Below are 17,855 nucleotides of genomic sequence, written 5' to 3'. Positions count from 1 at the left end.
GAAAGGATACTGTTACAGCAAAGTGAGTTCAGAAACTTTGGACTTTTTGATGACAGATGCCCCAAGAAACTGGCATTAATGTTGATCTCGACTCGAGAAAGGTGGCCTTGGAGTCTTGAAAGATGATGTGCTGCAGGGCTGGACTCCTGAATGGAAAGTGTCTGGAGACTTCAAGTGCAACAGGATGGAGTCTTTTAGAGTGTTTAACCACCCAAGGGACTAAACTGTACCATCCAGAACTCTCTGGTTGCAAGTTTGGCAATCATGAGCTGGACTGAGCTTGGGGACATCTGTAGGATTGCAGACTTGTCTGAAGTTACAGGAAAAAAAAAAAAGGCTCCTGAATTAGTTCCAAATACTCACTTTTTGGGAGAGGGGCAACATGATCCATTACATGCAGAGTCTTTATACTGCCATGTCCCCTCCAAAGGAAGCCATGTTTGATGTATTTTTCAATTGAGGTATTTTTTTGAGATTAAGTGTACAGCATGTTGATTTGATATATTCATATATTGCTGTGTATTCTTAACATTTCCAACACTTAGTACAGAGCCTGGATCACACAAAGTGCCCTATAGGAGACTCTCCTACCTGCACTGAGCTTTTTCATAAATGGAAAAAGGAGAGGGAAATCTCTGAAGTTTCTGCTTCCTGACCTAGAGGACTAGTTGAGGCAGAAGTGGGGCCTCTATAAACTTATTCCACATCCTAGCCCAACTGAATTCAGATCTGATTTAGCTGACTAGTGAACCGCTCATTAAATGCAAATACTCCCTGGGAAAGCTCATCCTCAAGTCCCTTCCCTCCCTGGATAACCAGGAGATAGCTTGAAGACCCTGGAGTCAAAGCTGGGAAATGGGGCATGGGGGCTGCTCCTGCTTGAGGCTTTCCTGGAATCTTGGTGTAGACCAGGTCGTTGGAGAAGGCAATGGCACCCCACTCCAGTACTCTTGCTTGGAAAATCCCATGGAGGGAGGAGTCTGGTAAGCTGAAGTCCATGGGGTCACTAAGAGTAGGACACAACTGAGCGACTTCACTTTCCCTTTACCCTTTCGTGCACTGGAGAAGCAAATGGCAACCCACTCCAGTGTTCTTGCCTGGAGAATCCCAGGGATGGGTGAGCCCAGTGGGCTGCCATCTATGGGGTCACACAGAGTTGGACACGACTGATAAGATGCAGCAGCAGCAGCAGCAGCAGCCCAGGTCATTGCCCAGACTCCCAGCTACTCATACTACAACTATGCCATGTTGTCAAAGTCTGTGCTAAGATGCTACAGCTGGTTTTGGAAGACCAGACATTAGCTGCTCACAGTGTACCTTAGTCCAGACTTATCTTGTGATCCCATGGTTTGCCTCCCTACCCAACCCCAGCACCACGATGCTGAAGAAGAGATTTGTGTGAGACCTTCACCTGTCCATCATCCTGTTTAGTATTACAGTTCTATTGGCAGCTCTTCCAGCCCCTCAAAATGATTAAGCCTAGCTCTGCCTCAGGGCTAAGTACAGAATACATTTTATTGCTGGAAAAGTCATGTTACCCAAGAACTGTATTTTAGGATTCGCGTATCCAAGAAAACATAGTGATTAATTCAGCAGAGGCAACGTTTAAAATAATAAATAACAGATCCAAAATAAACTACACAAAAAGAACCAGAGGTATTAGAAATAAGGGGCTTCCCAGGTGGCTCTAAGGGTAAAGAACCCACCTGCTGATGGAGGAGACATAAGACACAGGTTTGATCCCTGGGTGGGGAAGATCCCCTAGAAGAGGGCATGGCAACCCACTCCAGTATTCTATTCTTGCCTGGAGAATCCCATGGACAGAGGAACTTGGAGGACTACAGTCCATACAGTCACAAAGAGTCAGAAAAAACTGAAGCAACTTAGCACACATGCATGCACTAGAAGTGCATGCAGCTGATGTGATGGAGAACCATCGCCATATCCACCTCATTCTCAGGCATCTCCAGGTGAGCGTCAGAGGTTAAACACCAGGCTGAAAGGACCTGGATCACACAAAGACCCAGTCTGGAATTTCTACTATCTTCAGATATTCTGGTTTTCTTTGTGTGTTTATTTTTCCCACATTTACCCATATATATCATTTCCTCATCTCCACAGAACATAAGATAACCAGAAAGTTTGAGTTAGAATCAGAAGAAGAAAGGAAGAAAATAAACGAGTCCTACACAGCTATCTTTGAGAACTTCAATCAGGAGAAGGAGGTAACTCAGTGCAAATACATCAGTGGTTGAATGTGCAGTCTGGGTGGGATGTCCAGTTCCCAGGGGTGCCTCTGTAATGAGGTAAACTCTTTGGTTTTGGGTGGGGTATGGTCCTACTTTTCCAGCTTCCCTGGAAACTTCTGCAAGCAGACTGTCATTATGTGGTTCTTTATCTAGACAGTCTTACCACAGGATTATTGGAATGAAAATTGTAATTTATAGGAAATAATAGAATGCTAAACCATATACAAAGTCCACAGTTCCCTATTTGCCAAAATCTCAGTTTCTGAATGATCTTCTCATCCTTGACTGTAACTGAAGAGAAATGGCAGTGTTGCAAACTAAACTGAGCAAGTCTGGACACGTACAACTCATGTTTGGTGAGTTTTGACAAACATGTTCATCCATGTAGTGAAGTCAAGTGTTAGTTGCTCAGGCGTGTTCAGCTCTTTGCGACCCCATGGAATGTAGCCCACCAAGCTCTTCTGACCATGGAATTCTCCAGGCAAGACTACTGGAGGGGGTAACCACTCCCTTCTCCAGGGGATCTTCCCAACCCAGGGATGGAATCCAGGTCTCCTGTATTGCAGGCAGATTCTTTACCATCTGAGCCACCAGGAAAGCCCCATGTAACCAACATCCAAATCAAGACCTAGAACATTTCATCAACCCAGAAAGCATGCCTGTGCCCCTTCGCAGCTAACCCCTATCTACCTCAAAACCTGCCCCAAGACAACCACTCTTTTTATTCATATAACTATAGATTTAGTTCAGTCTAGTTCAATTGCTCAGTCATGTCCAGCTCTTTGCAACCCCATGAACTACAGTACGCCATACTTCCCTGTCCATCACCAACTCCTGGAGCTTTCTTAAACCCATGACCATTGAGGTGGTGATGTCATCCAACCATCTCATCCTCTGCCGTCCCCTTCTCCTCCCGCCTCCAATCTTCCCCAGCATCAGGGTCTTTTCTAAGGAGTCAGTTCTTTGCATCAGGTGGCCAAAGTGTTGGAGTTTCAGCTTCAGCATCAGTCCTTCCAATGAATATTTAGGACTGATTTCCTTTATGATTGATTGGTTTGGCTCCTTGCAGTCCAATGGACTCTCAAGAGTCTTCTTCAACACCACAGTTCAAAAGCATCAATTCTTCAGCATTCAGCTTTCTTTATGGTCCAACTCTCACATCCACACATGACTACTTGAAAAACCACAACTTTCACTAGATGGGCCTTTGTCAGCAAAGTAACGTCTCTGCTTTTTAATATGCTGTCTAGGTTGGTCATAGCTTTTCTTCCAAGGAGCAAGTGAACAGGCGAAACAACTATGGATTAGTTCCACCTGTTTTTAAACTTCATATAAATGGAATCATACAGTGTATACGCTTTGTTGCATAGCTTCTTTCCCCTCAATTATTTCTGTGAAATTTATCCATTGTTCGTATCAGTAGTTTTTTCCTTTTATTGCACAGTAGTATTTATTTGTAGGAATATAACACAATGTGTTCACCATTTTTCTGTTTTTGGAGATTTTGATTGGTTCTATTTTTTGATTTTTACAAACAAAGCTTCTATAAATACCATGTGTAACTATTTTTGTAGACTTACTCTCTCCTTTCTCATGAATATATACCTAGATGTGTTATTACTGGACTCTAATGTAGGGATTTATAACAAAGTTCTAAGATATTTTCCACAGAAGTTGTGACATTTTTCTCTTGCACCTCAACTATATGAGAATTCCAGTTGTTCTATATCATCAACAACAATTAATATTACTAATCTTTTCCTTAAGAAGCTTTTTTTTTTTAATTTTGTTTTTTGGTTGCACCATGGATCTTTGTTCCCTGACCAAGGATTGAACCCAGGCCCTCAGGCCCTCAGTAAGTGTGGAGTCCTAACTACTGGACTGCCAGTGAATTTCTGAGTATTGCTGATCTTTTACTTTTGGCTATTTCAATGCGTATGACCCTGGAAGAGGGCATGGAAACCCACTCCAGTATTTTTGCCTGGAGAATCCCATGGCCAGAGGAGCCTGGCTGGCTACAGTCCATCAGATTACAAAGAGTTGGACACGACAGAAGCTTCTGAGCACAACACAGCACAGCAATAGGTATAAAGTGCTATTTCATTATTATTTTAGTTTCCCTGATGACTAATTATGTCAGGCAAATTTTCATATGGTTATTGGACCATTTATATGTCTTCTTTTGTGAAGTTCGGTTCAAGTTTTTTGCCAGTTAAAAAGAAATTGCGTTATTTACCTTTTTATAATTGGTACGTAGGAGTACTTTTTATACTATGAATACGGTTCTTTGTCAGATATACATGCTGTGAATTCTGTGGTTTGCCTTTTCATTTTGCTCACATTGTCTCTCCACATGCAAAAATTTTACTTTCGATGAAAAGTTGGTTATCGACTTTTTCCTTGTATGGTAATAGCTTTTTGTCACCTCTGAAACTGTTGCCTATTCCAAGAACATGAAGATATTCTAGTTTTTAAAAAGTTTCATAAGTTTAGCATTTATGATTCTGTGATCCATTTTGAATAATGTTTTTTTATATTAAAGGTCTTAGGTCATTTTTTCCATATTTATATTCATTGTTTCAGAATGATTTGGTGAAAAAAATCTCCCTTTCTCCATTAAGTTACCTTGATGTCTTTGTTGTATTTGAGGGGGTAGGGGGCAAACTCTCTCCATTCTGTTCCATTCAACTATCTGTCTATATTTAGGCCAACAAAACAATGTCTTAATTTCTGTAGCTTGAAATCAGGGAGAAAAAAAAATCTTCCAACTTTGCTCTTGCTTTTCAAGGTTATTTTGGTTCTTCTTCAGCCTTTGAATTTCTATATAAATTTTATAATTATCTTGTCAAGAAAGCCTAGTGGTATTTTAAGTGGGATTGCAATGAATGTAAAGCTCGGTTTGTGGAGAATTGGATATTTAACAGCATTAAATCTGTACCCTAACAAAAGAAAACTCTTTAATGAAAATATGATTGCTTTTAATACTTCTTGATACACTAAGGTTGAGAAGGAGTAAGATTTTCATCATTTAACTTCAACATGTCATGTCACTACTTTGTAATGTGTGCTTTATTAGAGCAACGTCTGAACTTTTGTGAATATTGCATTCCTGAATCATATTCTGGCTTTCTTAATTTTCTGAAAGAAGTGCCAGAACCCCAGTTGCTGACCTTTTCTAAATAAAATTCTTTTTAGGAGCTCTTAAAACAACATGAAAGGGATACCTTGCAATTAGAGGAGCTTAGAAAGACAAAAGAGGTAAGCTTTTTCATTTTTCCTGTGGAATTAGCCTCTAACAAATACATTGCTAAAATGATACATTCTCAATAAAATGGAATCTATGATAATTTTCCCCAAACCATTGAAAAACAAAAGAGCTAAAGCTGAGTTAGGGCTTCCCCAGTGGCTCAGCAGTAAAGAATCTGCCTGCAGTTCAGGAGCCGCAGGAGTCACGGGTTCAATCTCTGGGTCAGGAAGATCGCCTGGAGGAGAAAATGGCAACGCACTCCAGTATTCTTGCCTGGAAAATCCCATGGACCGAAGAGCCTGGCCGGCTACAGTCCTTGGGGTCATGAAGAGTTAGACACGACTGAAGCAACTTAGCACACATACACACAAAGCTGAGTTTGCTGGATTCACTGTCAAAAAGGATTTTAGAACTCTCTGAAAAAAGAAAGCCATTGCTGTCTTTTTAGAGCCAGATCTGAACAAATATATGAACAATATACTGTGAGATCTTCAGTGTTAAATGCCTTGCACTTCTCTTAAGGCTCTAACAACAAACGGGCCTTAAACAGTAAAATGCCAGATTCTTCCATTTAGAGACCCTGAAAACTACAATACTGCCTCTTGGGAACTGTGAGTTCAAGTCTTTCCTTAAAACTCTGAGTGTATTTACCTCACCCCCACAGCCTCTCTAGGAACTTTTTTTCTGGAACAAATTATAGCACTTCCATAAAGGAGGTATCAGAAGGGAAATTGTTCAAACCCCCAGACTGCCTTGTGGTTCTTCTTCCACTGTGAATTTAATTTGGATTCAGAATGGACCTGTTTGGGAAAAGATTAGCCATTCTGAAAGCATGGCATGACATCGTAGAGCCCAGGCAGGACATCAGCTTTGTTGGGCAAGCAGTCATAATGTCCTACAAGGTAAACGGGTGGACTTTGGTATGACGTAGACTCAGTGTGTTGTAAGAATGGCTTTAATGAGCTTGACTACTAATTCTATCACTGTGTCATTTCTGGGTCCATTTCAGTTAATTTATTTTGCTCCTGATGCATGGTCATATTTTCTTGCTTATTTGCATGTCTGGTGGTTTTTTTATTGGATGCCAGCCTTTGTGACCTTTACCTTACTAGGTGCTGAATACTTTTGTACTTCTTTAAATATCATTAACCTTTGTTCTGGGATTCAGTAAAGTTACTTGGAAATGGGCTTCCCTGGTGGCTCAGTGGTAAAGAATCTGTCTGCCAATGCAGAGGACAGGAGTTCAATCCCTTACCCAGGAAGATCTCACATGCCAGGGGACAACTAAGCCCATGTACCACAACTACTGAGCTTGTGCCCTAGAGCTCAGGAGCCAACAACTACTGAGCCCACATGTCACAACTACTAAAGCCTATGAGCCCCAGAACCCGTGCTCCAAAACAAGAGAAGCCACCGCAATGAGAAGTCCACGCACAGCAGCTAGAGAGGAGCCGCCACTCGCTGCAACTAGAGAAAGCCTCCTTGCAGCAACAAAGACCCAGCACAGCTGAATAAACAATAAAAACTAAAAAAAAACAAAACAAAAAAACACACACACACACAAAACCTTTTTTTTGAAAAAAAGAAGTTACTTGGAAACAGTTTGATTTTTCAAGCCTTGGTTTTAAGCTTTCTTAGGCAAAATTACAGCAGTCTTGATCTAGGGCTAGTTTTCTCCCACTGCTGAGTAATCTCTGTGTATTAACAGGGTTTTTATATTCTGGCTGGAGCGTGGCAGGCTACAGTGTATGGGGTTGCAAAGAGTTGGACACGACTGAAGCGACTAACATACATGCATGGTGGAAACATGTATTTCCCCAGTCCTGTTTTGGGCTAGGGACTGTTCTGCCTGCTGGTGGCTCTTTCCCCTTGCCTCGTCTTCCTCTGTTCCTTCTCGCCATCATGTAGCTCCAGTGACACTGGACTGCATACTGTTTCTTAACAGGCCAGATTTCTCCCACTTCAGGGTCTTTGCACTCCATCTTTTCCCTTCTTAGAAAGCTCTTTACCAGATATCCACACAGCTCACTTCCCTACCTCCTCCCAGTCTTTCTCCAAATGCCAACTTCTCAGAGCCTGCTCTACTTAAAGGCTCAACAACCTGCCTAACACTTTATGTTTCTACACTGACTTATAATCATTCAACCTGATAAGCTCAGTGAAGGGAGGGATTTTTGTCTGCTGCTTTCCTTGCCACTAATCCTCAGTTCCTAGAATGGTGCCTACCATATCACAGACATCCAGTAAGTTGCAAATTTTTAAATGAATAAATAAATTAATTTTGTTCATTTTTAAATAAATACTTCAATGAAAGAATGCCAAATGACCTGGTACAGTGCTTTGCCCAATGCCATTGCAATAAAAGTGATGGTGCATGCATTCTCAGTCACGTCTGACTCTTTGGGGACCCCGTGGACAGTAGCCCGCCAGGCTTCCCTTTCCATGGGATTTCCAAGGCAAGAATACTGGAGTGGGTTGTCATTCCTTTTCCAGGGGCTCTTCCTGACCCAGGGATAGAACCCACATCTCCTGCATTGGCAGGCAGATTCTTTACAACTGAGCTACTGGGAAGCTCCTTGATGAATCCATATCAATACATTATTATTAACTAAAATCCAATTTACCTTAGCATTCCTTCTTTGTGTTGTACAGTAAGTCCCTACATATGAATAAGTTCCATTCTGAGAGTATATTCAAAAGTCCAACAAAGTTAACTTAAGTACCCAACTAACACAATCGACTATATAGGACTGTATTCTAATAGGTTTGTAATACCTTTCATACAAATAATATGTGCATAAAAAACAAGCAAACACAAAAAATAAAGAAAACATGTTTAATCTTACAGCACAGTACCTTCAGAAGCATGCAGTACAGTACAGCAGCTGGCATACAGGGTTGGCATGCCTGTTTGCATCCCATAGGTTTCGTCACATGCATCATGCCACGCAGCTTCCACTGCAGCATCATACAGAATGGTGTCTCTGCCCTAAAAATCCTCCATCCTCCTCTTCATTCCTTGCTTCCCTTCCTAACTCCTGGCAACCACTGGTCTTTTTACTGTCTCTATGGTTTTGCATTTTCTAGACAGTCATGTAGTTGGAATTCATACTAGATATTAAATAAACCCTTGTTTAATGAATGGATAATTGATAGCTGTTTTGACAACCCATGTGAGCTCTGGTGAGGGCTGTACCAGTGAGGCTGTTGAGAGGGGTATAGACTAGTGAGACATAGAGGGGTAGAATGAACAGAGCATAGTAACAGAGCAGGAGAAGGAGTGGCTAAAGTTGATGCTTTCACATTCTAATCCAAATGTCCTGAATGAGGGGATAAATGCGTAGACATCAGTGCAATGTCCTGAAACAATTTATTCTTACCCAGGTCATAGAGGAAGAGTTGTATGCTCAAGCTCTTATCCTAGAATCACTTAACACAACCCTCTACCAAACCCAGATGGAACTCCAGAGAGAGGTGAATCTTGGCTGGAGTGGGGATGGGAGCTGGAGGGAGGAACCCCCTGCCATGTAGCTCTGCCCTGGGTGACTCTAATTTAGGAAAGATGGCTATTAAAATGTACCTGTCTTTCAGAAAGCTGTGGTAGCAACTCTGGAGAAAACACTCCAGATCAAGCTTACTGAAGCTGAAGACAAGTTTAAGTACACCATACACAATCTGACAGAAGAAAACATTCATCTAAGGTATGAATGATGCTGCTCAGAAAGACATGGCTGAATTATCTTCAGAAAGCGATAACAGGAATTCCCTGGCAGCCCAGTGGTTACGAGTCTGTGCTTCCACTGCAGGGGGCCTGGGATCAATCCCTGATCAGGGGACTGTGATTCCACATGTTGTGTGGTGATGGGTGAGGAATGGGTGGAAATGAACCTAGGTATTCCCTCATGAAGTCAAGGCACAGGCACTGTCAGGAGGGGGATATTTGCTGGCCACAGAAGTTACCTTCTGAGGTCAACACTTTTATAGTGATGTTGGGAGACTCCTCTCCCTTTCCTATGTTAGTTTTTAATGCAAAATAATACATGAGGTTTATCTGAGACTCTCTGGGTTTATTCAGTTTTATGACTGAGAATTATTTTTAAATCCATGGCCTTGAGCCTTGTGATTTTCTATTAAGGGCTTTATGCCTTGAAGGCCTTCTTTACTTATGGGGTATTAATAAATGCTAGAAAGAGGTTCAGAACCTCTTTCTAGAGAAGGCAATGGCACTCCACTCCAGTACCTTTGCCTGGAGAATCCCATGGACAGAGGAGCCTGGTAGGCTGCAGTCCATGGGGTCGCTGGAGTCGGACACAACTGAGCGACTTCACTTTCACTTTTCACTTTCATGCATTGGAGAGGGAAATGGCAACACACTCCAGTGTTCTTGCCTGGAGAATCCCAGGGACGGGGAGGCCTGGTGGGCTGCCATCTATGGGGTCGCACAGAGTCGGACACGACTGAAGTGACTTAGCTTAGCAGAAAGAGGTTCTGAAGGATCTATTTGAATATCTTGATGGCAAGTGCACTGTGAATTTTTCCAGTATCAGTTGGAGAGTTTGCCCATAAGGAAGATAGTAGTTGATGTAGGAGGGACAGATGATCAATGTTTCCAGATAAGTTTTAGGTCCATGACAGATGGAGCAAATAAAAGATGTCACAGGGCCTTTTAATTCACCTAGTTGGTTGTTTTGATGATTGTAGTCAAATTCTAGAATTATTTTATATAGGGAGAAAGAAATTCCAGCAAGAAACTTATCTAAGAAGTCTCAGCTTAATAAATGGGTAGAGATGGGAGAACTAAGGAGAAAGGGATGTGTGTCTCAAAGGACCTAAACAAAAGGAAGTAAGTGCAGAGACAGGACCCTCTTGTGGCTCATTAGAGATCCCCACTCTTTGAAGTGTTTTAGAACTCTGAAGCGAGGGCTGCTTTATTGTAGTGGGGCTGAGCACTGAGAATGTGGCTCTGATGTCTTTTAGGACTGAAAGAGATTCATTCCCAACTTGGAGAAAAGTTTCTTCAAAGCAGTTGGGAGGGAGGATTGGGAAGAGCCCTGGAGTTCCTTGGAGCCCTATCACTGAGAATTGAAAGGATGTTGGAAAGGCTGGTTAAGAGAGCTGAAGCAACCTGAAGTGCTAGACTCTGTAAAATCTCTTTTCCAATGTCCTGGCTCTTTGCAATAACAGGAGAATCTAGGAGGATTCTGGTCTGGCTTAGGAAATTTAATTTGTGAAATTGAAGATAAGAATTTTGGTGGTCTTCTTTGTGGGTGACTCATCCATGAGTGTCGGAGAGCTGATTTGCCAGATGAACTAAATCTGGAGTGGATGTAAATTTACCATTCTGTTGGGTCCTTTTAGCAGGGGAAGATTTCAGTTCAGCCCATTAATAAGTAGAGTTAAAAGCTTCCTGGGTAGAATCAAACTCTTTAGGAAGACAAGAATTTTCTTTAAAAACAATCTGAAGTCAATTGTAATTTGTCATGAACAGGTTTGTTACATTTTTATGTGCAAGCCTGAATTTTCTTCTAATCAACAGGCTTTGGAAAAGCCCTAGGAATCATGGGATGAAGTCATCTAGCAGTTGCTCAAGCCATATAAGTTAGTAGGTCTCCTGGTTGTAATTTTTGAGATCTGTTAGGATTTTCTTAATTAGCAGGTTTCATCCAATACTGTGACTGGTCTTCACCAACAAGCATATATATGAACTATATAAGTTAGAAAAACAAGGTCAGTAAGTTTGAATGACTATAGTAAACTCCTAAGCAAATCTGTGAAGCTCTTTGGTTACTCTGAATCTTTATGGCTCACAGTTCAGCTTTAGTCCAAGGAGTATGAGAAATTAAGGATTTGGATTCTCAGACTGCTTAATTTTAAAAGGACAGGTTCTGGCAAGTTCAGAGGAAGAGGGAGTGGGGAGAATTTCAGAAAGAAGGGAAAGTTCAGTAAAGGAATTACTGTAGGGGAACAAAGGATATAAAAGAAGTGTAAGCAGCATAGGAGGGAAGGAGGGAGATGGTGCCAGAGGCAGAGTCTGGTCACGAAGAGCCAAAGAAGAGACTCAAGATGGAAACAGAGATGGAGCCTGAGACAAAGAGGCCAAAGAAGACAAGCCAGAAGCTTCAGCAGCCATTTTATCTTTCTTTAATTATTTGCCTCAGTTAACCTTAAAAATCTTATTTCTGCAGAGAGACAATTTTAGAGTCATGACATTCATCAGGTTCAAAATAAGCATTCCACTCAGTTCTGGAAATTTTTGAACTATTGTGGTCTAATTTGGTTTTAAGAAAATTAAGTCTGGAGTTTTCAAAAGCTCCCCATAATGGCCGTTGAGATCCTAACTTGCCTTTGATTTGGACTAGTCCATTTAGCTAGAAATGCACATGAGGAAGGACCACAGTTTTTTGTTTTGTTTTGAGGACCACAGTTTCTAAACATAAAACTGGTTGGAATCCCTGGGATTGGGATTTCAAAATATCTAGGTAACAGGGGTCCCCTTTCTCAGAGGTTTCTCTCTGGAATAAAAGAATAATTTTCAAATAACTGACAGCTCAAACAGCTCAATTCAAACAGCTTTCAGCTCAAACAGCCTACCAGCTAATACCAGCCAGTTCTAATGAAACAGCTTGATCCCAAAGTAGCCAGTCCAGAGGGTTTTCAGCCAGTTTCCAGGAAACAGCCCATGTTCCAAAGGAAGGGGCCAACAGCTTCAGCTTCAGTGAAGCAGCTCCTGTTCCCAAAGGAATGGGATGACAGCTTCTCAGCTAGCTTTAGTTGAAGGAGTATAATCACAAAATCAGACCAAAGTGCCAAATGAGCACTCACAAACAGAACAAGGCCTTAACCAGAAACACAAAACCTTAAAGTAGATTCTGAATAAAGTCAGAGAGCTTCAAGTGCAAAGAGGGCATGGGTTCAGATCCAGGAGAAAGATATACCTTCAAACTCCAGGGTCATTGAGAAAAACAGTGAACTCAGTGGGCTCAATTGTGAGCACCACACCTGTCTGCTCACCAGTCCCAGAGCCATTGAGGATCATCTTTGGTCCCTGTATAGGCCACCAAATGTTGACATAAAACAAATAGACTGCCAGTTATTCTCCAGCAATGATGGGTTTATTTGGAATCACCAAAGAATTTCAATTTGGGGTCTACAAACATGGTCTACACATGGATATCACCAGATGGTCAATACCAAGATCAGACTGATTATATTCTTTGTAGCCAAAGATGGAGAAGCCCTATATAGTCAGCAAAAACAAGACCAGGAGCTGACTGTGGCTCAGATCATAAATTCCTTATTGCCTAATTCAGACTTAAATTGAATAAAATAGGGAAAACCACTAGACCATTCAGGTATGAGCTAAATCAAATTCCTTATGATTATACAGTAGATATGAGAAATAGATTCTAGGGATTGGATCTGATAGACAGAGTGCCTGAAGAACTATGGACAGAGATTTATGATATTGTACAGGAGGCAGTAATCAAGACCATCCCCAAGAAAAAGAAATGCAAAAAGGCAAAATGTTTGTCTGAGGAGACCTTACAAATAGTTGAGAAAAGAAGAGAAGTGAAAGGCAAAGGAGAAAGGGAAAGATATAAACATCTGAATGCAGAGTTCCAAAGAATAGCAAGGAGAGATAAGAAGCCTTCATCAGTGATCAATGCAAAGAAACAGAGGAAAACAATAGAATGGGAAAGACTAGAGATTTCTTTAAAATTAGAGACACCAAGGGAACATTTCAAACAAAGATGGGCACAATAAAGGACAGAAATGGTATGGACATAACAGAAGCAGAAGATATTAAGAAGAGGTGGCAAGAATACATAGAAGGACTATACAAAAAAGATCTTCATGACCCAGATAACCACGATGGTGTGATCACTCACCTAGAGCCAGACATTCTTGAATGCGAAGTCAAGTGGGCCTTAGGAAGCATCACTATGAACAAAGCTAGTAGAGATAATGGGATTCCAGTTGAGCTATTTCAAATCCTAAAAGTTGATGCTGTAAAGGCGCTGCACTCAATATGACAGCTAATTTGGAAAACTCAGCAGTGGCAATAGGACTGGAAAAGGTCAGTTTTCATTCCAGTCCCAAAGAAAGGAAATGCCAAGCAATGTTCAAACTACCACACAATTGCACTCATCTCACATGCTAGCAAAGTAATGCTCAAAATTCTCCAAGCCAGGCTTCAACAGTCCATGACAACATGTACTGTTCAACAACTGTGAACTTCCAGATGTTCAGGCTGGATTTAGAAAAGACAGAGGAACCAGAGATCAAATTGCCAACATCCACTGAATCACTGAAAAAGCAAGAGCCTAGAAAAACCTCTACTTCTGCTTTATTGACTATGCCAAAGCCTTTGACTATGTGGATCGCAACAAACTGTGGAAAATTCTTCAAGAGGTGGAAATACCAGACCACCTGACCTGCCTCAGATATGCAGACAACACCACCCTTATGGCAGAAAGTGAAGAACTAAAGAGCCTCTTGATGAAAGTGAAAGAGGAGAGTGAAAAAGCTGGCTTACAACTCAACATTCAGAAAACTAAGATCATGGCATCTGGTCCCATCACTTCATTGCAAATAGATGGGGAAACAATGGAAACAGTGAGAGACTTTATTTTGGGGGGGCTCCAAAATCACTGCGGTTGGTGACGGCAGCCATGAAATTACAAGACGCTTGTTCCTTGGAAGAAAAGCTATGACCAATCTGCTGCTACTGCTGCTAAGTTGCTTCACAGGTGTCCGACTCTGTGCGACCCCATAGACGGTAGCCTACCAGGCTCCCCCGTCCCTGGGATTCTCCAGGCAAGAACAGTGGAGTGGGTTGCCATTTCCTTCTCCAATGCATGAAAGTGAAAAGTGAAAGTGAAGTCGCTCAGTCGTGTCCGACTCTTAGCAACCCCATGGACTGCAGCCTACCAGGCTCCTCCATCCATGGGATTTTCCAGGCAAGAGTACTGGAGTGGGGTGCCATTGCCTTCTCCTAGACAGCATATTAAAAAGCAGAGACAAGCCTTGTTCCAGGCCCCCTGGTTGTGTTGCTCACAGACCCCCGCGCCGTGAGAGCGATCTGGGCTACCCCGAGCTCCCTGTTAGCCTGGGGAAGCCAAAAGAGACCGGGCAGTGGGGGAGAGCAGCAGAGGGTGGTGGGACCCTCCCTGCACACCCAGGGAGACCAGGGGGATAGAGGGAGCGAGGCTGAGTTAAGCAAGGGTTAGGTGAGCTTGGGTGCAACTTGAGTTCGGGACTGGTGGGCCAGGCTCCCACGCCGGTGTCACACCCGGTCCGTCCGAAGAAGACAGGCGGACTCATGGCCTCGTCATTCCTGCCCTCGGGGGCCACCACGGGCGACAGTGGTGGAGAGCTGAACTCGGGGGATGACTCCAGGGATGTGGAATCCCTCCAGAGCCCAGAGATCGAGGCATCCAGGAGCCTGGCAGAGCTGTTTGAGAAGGCTGCAGCACAGCTCCAAGGCCTGGTGCAAGTGGCTAGCAGGGAGCAGCTCTTGTATCTGTATGCCAGGTACAAGCAGGTACAAGTTGGAAATTGCAATACACCTAAACCAAGCTTCTTTGACTTTGAAGGAAAGCAAAAATGGGAAGCATGGAAAGCGCTTGGTGTTCCAGCCAAGCAATGCAGGAATATATTGCTGTAGTTAAAAAATTAGATCCAAGTTGGAATCCTCAGTCACCAGAGAAGAAAGGAAAAGAAGCAAATACGGGTTTTGGTGGGCCAGTTGTTAGTTCTCTGTATCACGAAGAAATCATCAGGGAAGAAGATAAAGACATATTTGATTACTGCAGGGAAAACAACATTGACCATATAACCAAAGTCATCAAAACAAAAAACATGGATGTGAATATGAAAGATGAAGAGGGCAGAACTCTACTCCACTGGTCTTATGATCGAGGACATAAGGAACTAGTCAGTCTTGCTACAATATAGAGCTGATATTAGCTGTCAGGACAATGAAGGTCAAACAGCTCTACATTATGCTGCTGCCTGTAAGTTTTTGGACATTGTGGAGCTGCTGCTCCAGTCCGGGGCTGACCCCACGCTCCAAGACCAGGATGGCTGCCTGCCAGAGGAGGTGACAGGGTGCAAAGCAGTTACTTTGATGTTACAGCAGCACACGACAGGCAAGGCTTAATCAAAAGACTAGAAAACTATGGTCGACAACAGCACAGGGCTCCAGTGGTGAAAGAAAACTGCAAAAATGACACATCTTTTGCCGCCCATCTTTGGTATATGTTGGCTAATAAAATCAGTTGTGAGGAACTGGAAAAAAAAAAGCAGAGACATTACTTTGCCAACAAAGTTCCGTCTAGTCAAAGCTATGTTTTTTCCAGTAGTCATGTATGGATGTGAGAGGTGGACTATAGAGAAAGATGAGAGCTGAAGAGTTGATGCTTTTGAACTGTGGTGTTGGAGAAGACTCTTGAAATGCCCTTGGACTGCAAGGAGATCCAACCAGTCAGTCCATCCTAAAGGAAATCAGTCCTGAATATTCATTGGAAGGACTGATGCTGACACTGAAACTCCAATACTTTGGCCACCTGATGTGAAGAACTGACTCATTGGAAAAGACCCCGATGCTGGGAAAGATTGAAGGCGGGAGGAGGAGGGGATGACAGAGGATGAGATGGTTGGACGGCATCACGGACTCGATGGACACGAGTTTGAGTAAGCTCTGGGAGTTGGTGATGGACAGGGAAGCCTGGAGTGCTGCAGTGCATGGATCACAAAGAGTCAGATACGAATGAGCAACTGAAGTGAACTGAACGGAAATATGGCAAGCCATGTGCAAGGTCCCACATAGCAAGGGAAGAAGAATGCTTTTATAGAGGGGAAAAAGTAATAGGGGAGGGCTATAGCAAACACATGGAGAAGGCAATGGCACTCCACTCCAGTGTTCTTGCCTGGAGAATCCCGGGGACGGGGGAGCCTGGTGGGCTGCCGTCTGTGGGGTCGCACAGAGTCAGACATGACTGAAGCGACTTAGCAGCAGCAGCAGCATAGTAAACAGAGTCCGTGACTTTTCTTTGCCTGAGTTCTTCCTAGGAAACAAGAGGAGTCTTTCTTCCTTTGGGGCTCTGCTACCATCTCAGGGCATGAGAGCTCCCCCTTCTGGCCTCTCTACTCTATTTAATGAAGAAGAATAAAGTCGCTCAGTCGTGTCTGACTCGTTATGACCCCATGGACTGTACAGTCCATGGAATTCTCCAGGCTAGAATACTGGAGTGGGTAGCCTTTCCTTTCTCCAGGGGATCTTCCCAACCCAGTGATTGAACTCAGGTCTCCCACATTACCGGTGGATTCTTTACCAACTGAGCTATCAGGGAAGCCCATTAAAGAGTCTTCTATTGGTGTCTTTTTTTTTTTTTTACATGGGACTCAGGTGTCAATAGTTTACCTTTAGATGCAGCCACATTTGGTTCCTGTGAAAATCAACCTCAGGTCAGAAATTATACTGTTACCTGAAGATACATCTTAAATCACTGAAGTAACTTTTGGTCAATACTTAACAAAGGGAAATTGTTCACTGTGTTAATTTTGTCATAAATTCTTCATATGGGAATTTGGTAATCCAAATTTCATGTCTCCCTAAATTCAAAATCACTGCAAATATTGAAAGAGACCACTCCCAACTAGTGAAGGAACAAAACTACATTTCTCTGCTTCCTAAATGTCTTGTATCCCTTTCTACCCTTTACCTCTATAAATCTTCTCTTTATAGGCAAAAGATAATTGCCAAAAATGAAGAAATTTATGATGAACGGTTTGGGAGATCTACCTCTGTTACTATTTATGAGCATAATTCTGACACTTTAGAAGATGGTGGCAACGAAACACAAGAATCATGAGAAGAAGAGTTGGTCTCTGTGACCAAAGATGTTAGGAACCGAACCATCTTTGGTAGGCTTAAGAACTCCTGTGAGGTTTTCTTGAGAAATGCATATGGTGAGTTTAGCTTTTGGCCTTGCCTTGATTCTACTTGTGACTTTTCACAATTTGTTTTCTTCTGAGTGACTGAGAATGTTTGAATTCTCAACTCAATTACATAGACATTCATGACTCTTCATTGAAAAGTAATTGTCTCTATACCTAGAGCTCAGGGTCTCTAGGCTTTGTACTATTTTCTCTTCCACCTTTACATATTTCATTACCAAAGACACTTACCTGAAGAACTTCTTTCTATTAAATGTTGACAATATTTTGGGGTGTGCCTTTTGTCCCCCAGACATTTCACTAGCAAGAATGATAATTTGTTGAATTGATCCCCCAAACCTTTTCTCTCTTATATGTGTCTCTACTCCCCTATTTTTCAATATGTTCCCAACTCTATG

The 17,855-nt window shown here is 42.5% G+C and overlaps 1 protein-coding gene and 1 pseudogene across 2 annotated transcripts in view; both read left to right on the top strand.

The window, feature by feature from the left end:
* ALS2CR12 (amyotrophic lateral sclerosis 2 (juvenile) chromosome region, candidate 12) overlaps positions 1–17,636 on the top strand; it is a 38,249-nt gene extending 20,613 nt beyond the window's left edge. The window contains exons 11-15 of the mRNA XM_010861271.1: positions 2,001–2,225; positions 5,445–5,507; positions 8,881–8,970; positions 9,088–9,197; positions 17,246–17,636. Of these exons, the coding sequence (XP_010859573.1) occupies positions 2,001–2,225; positions 5,445–5,507; positions 8,881–8,970; positions 9,088–9,197; positions 17,246–17,372 (615 nt within the window). The 3' untranslated portion in view covers positions 17,373–17,636. The remainder of the gene's footprint in view (positions 1–2,000; positions 2,226–5,444; positions 5,508–8,880; positions 8,971–9,087; positions 9,198–17,245) is intronic.
* On the top strand, positions 14,587–15,800 carry LOC105003656 (annotated as a pseudogene). Its single transcript, XR_827137.1, has one exon. The product of XR_827137.1 is annotated as an acyl-CoA-binding domain-containing protein 6-like (transcript).
* Positions 17,637–17,855: the final 219 nt, after the last annotated feature.

The sequence above is a fragment of the Bison bison genome, unplaced genomic scaffold, assembly GCF_000754665.1.
Source record: "Bison bison bison isolate TAMUID 2011002044 unplaced genomic scaffold, Bison_UMD1.0 scf7180017864471, whole genome shotgun sequence".
In the NCBI taxonomy this organism is placed as follows: Eukaryota; Metazoa; Chordata; class Mammalia; order Artiodactyla; family Bovidae; genus Bison; species Bison bison.
The sequence above is the reverse complement of the archived record's forward strand: the minus strand, read 5'-3'. Positions and strand labels throughout refer to the sequence as shown.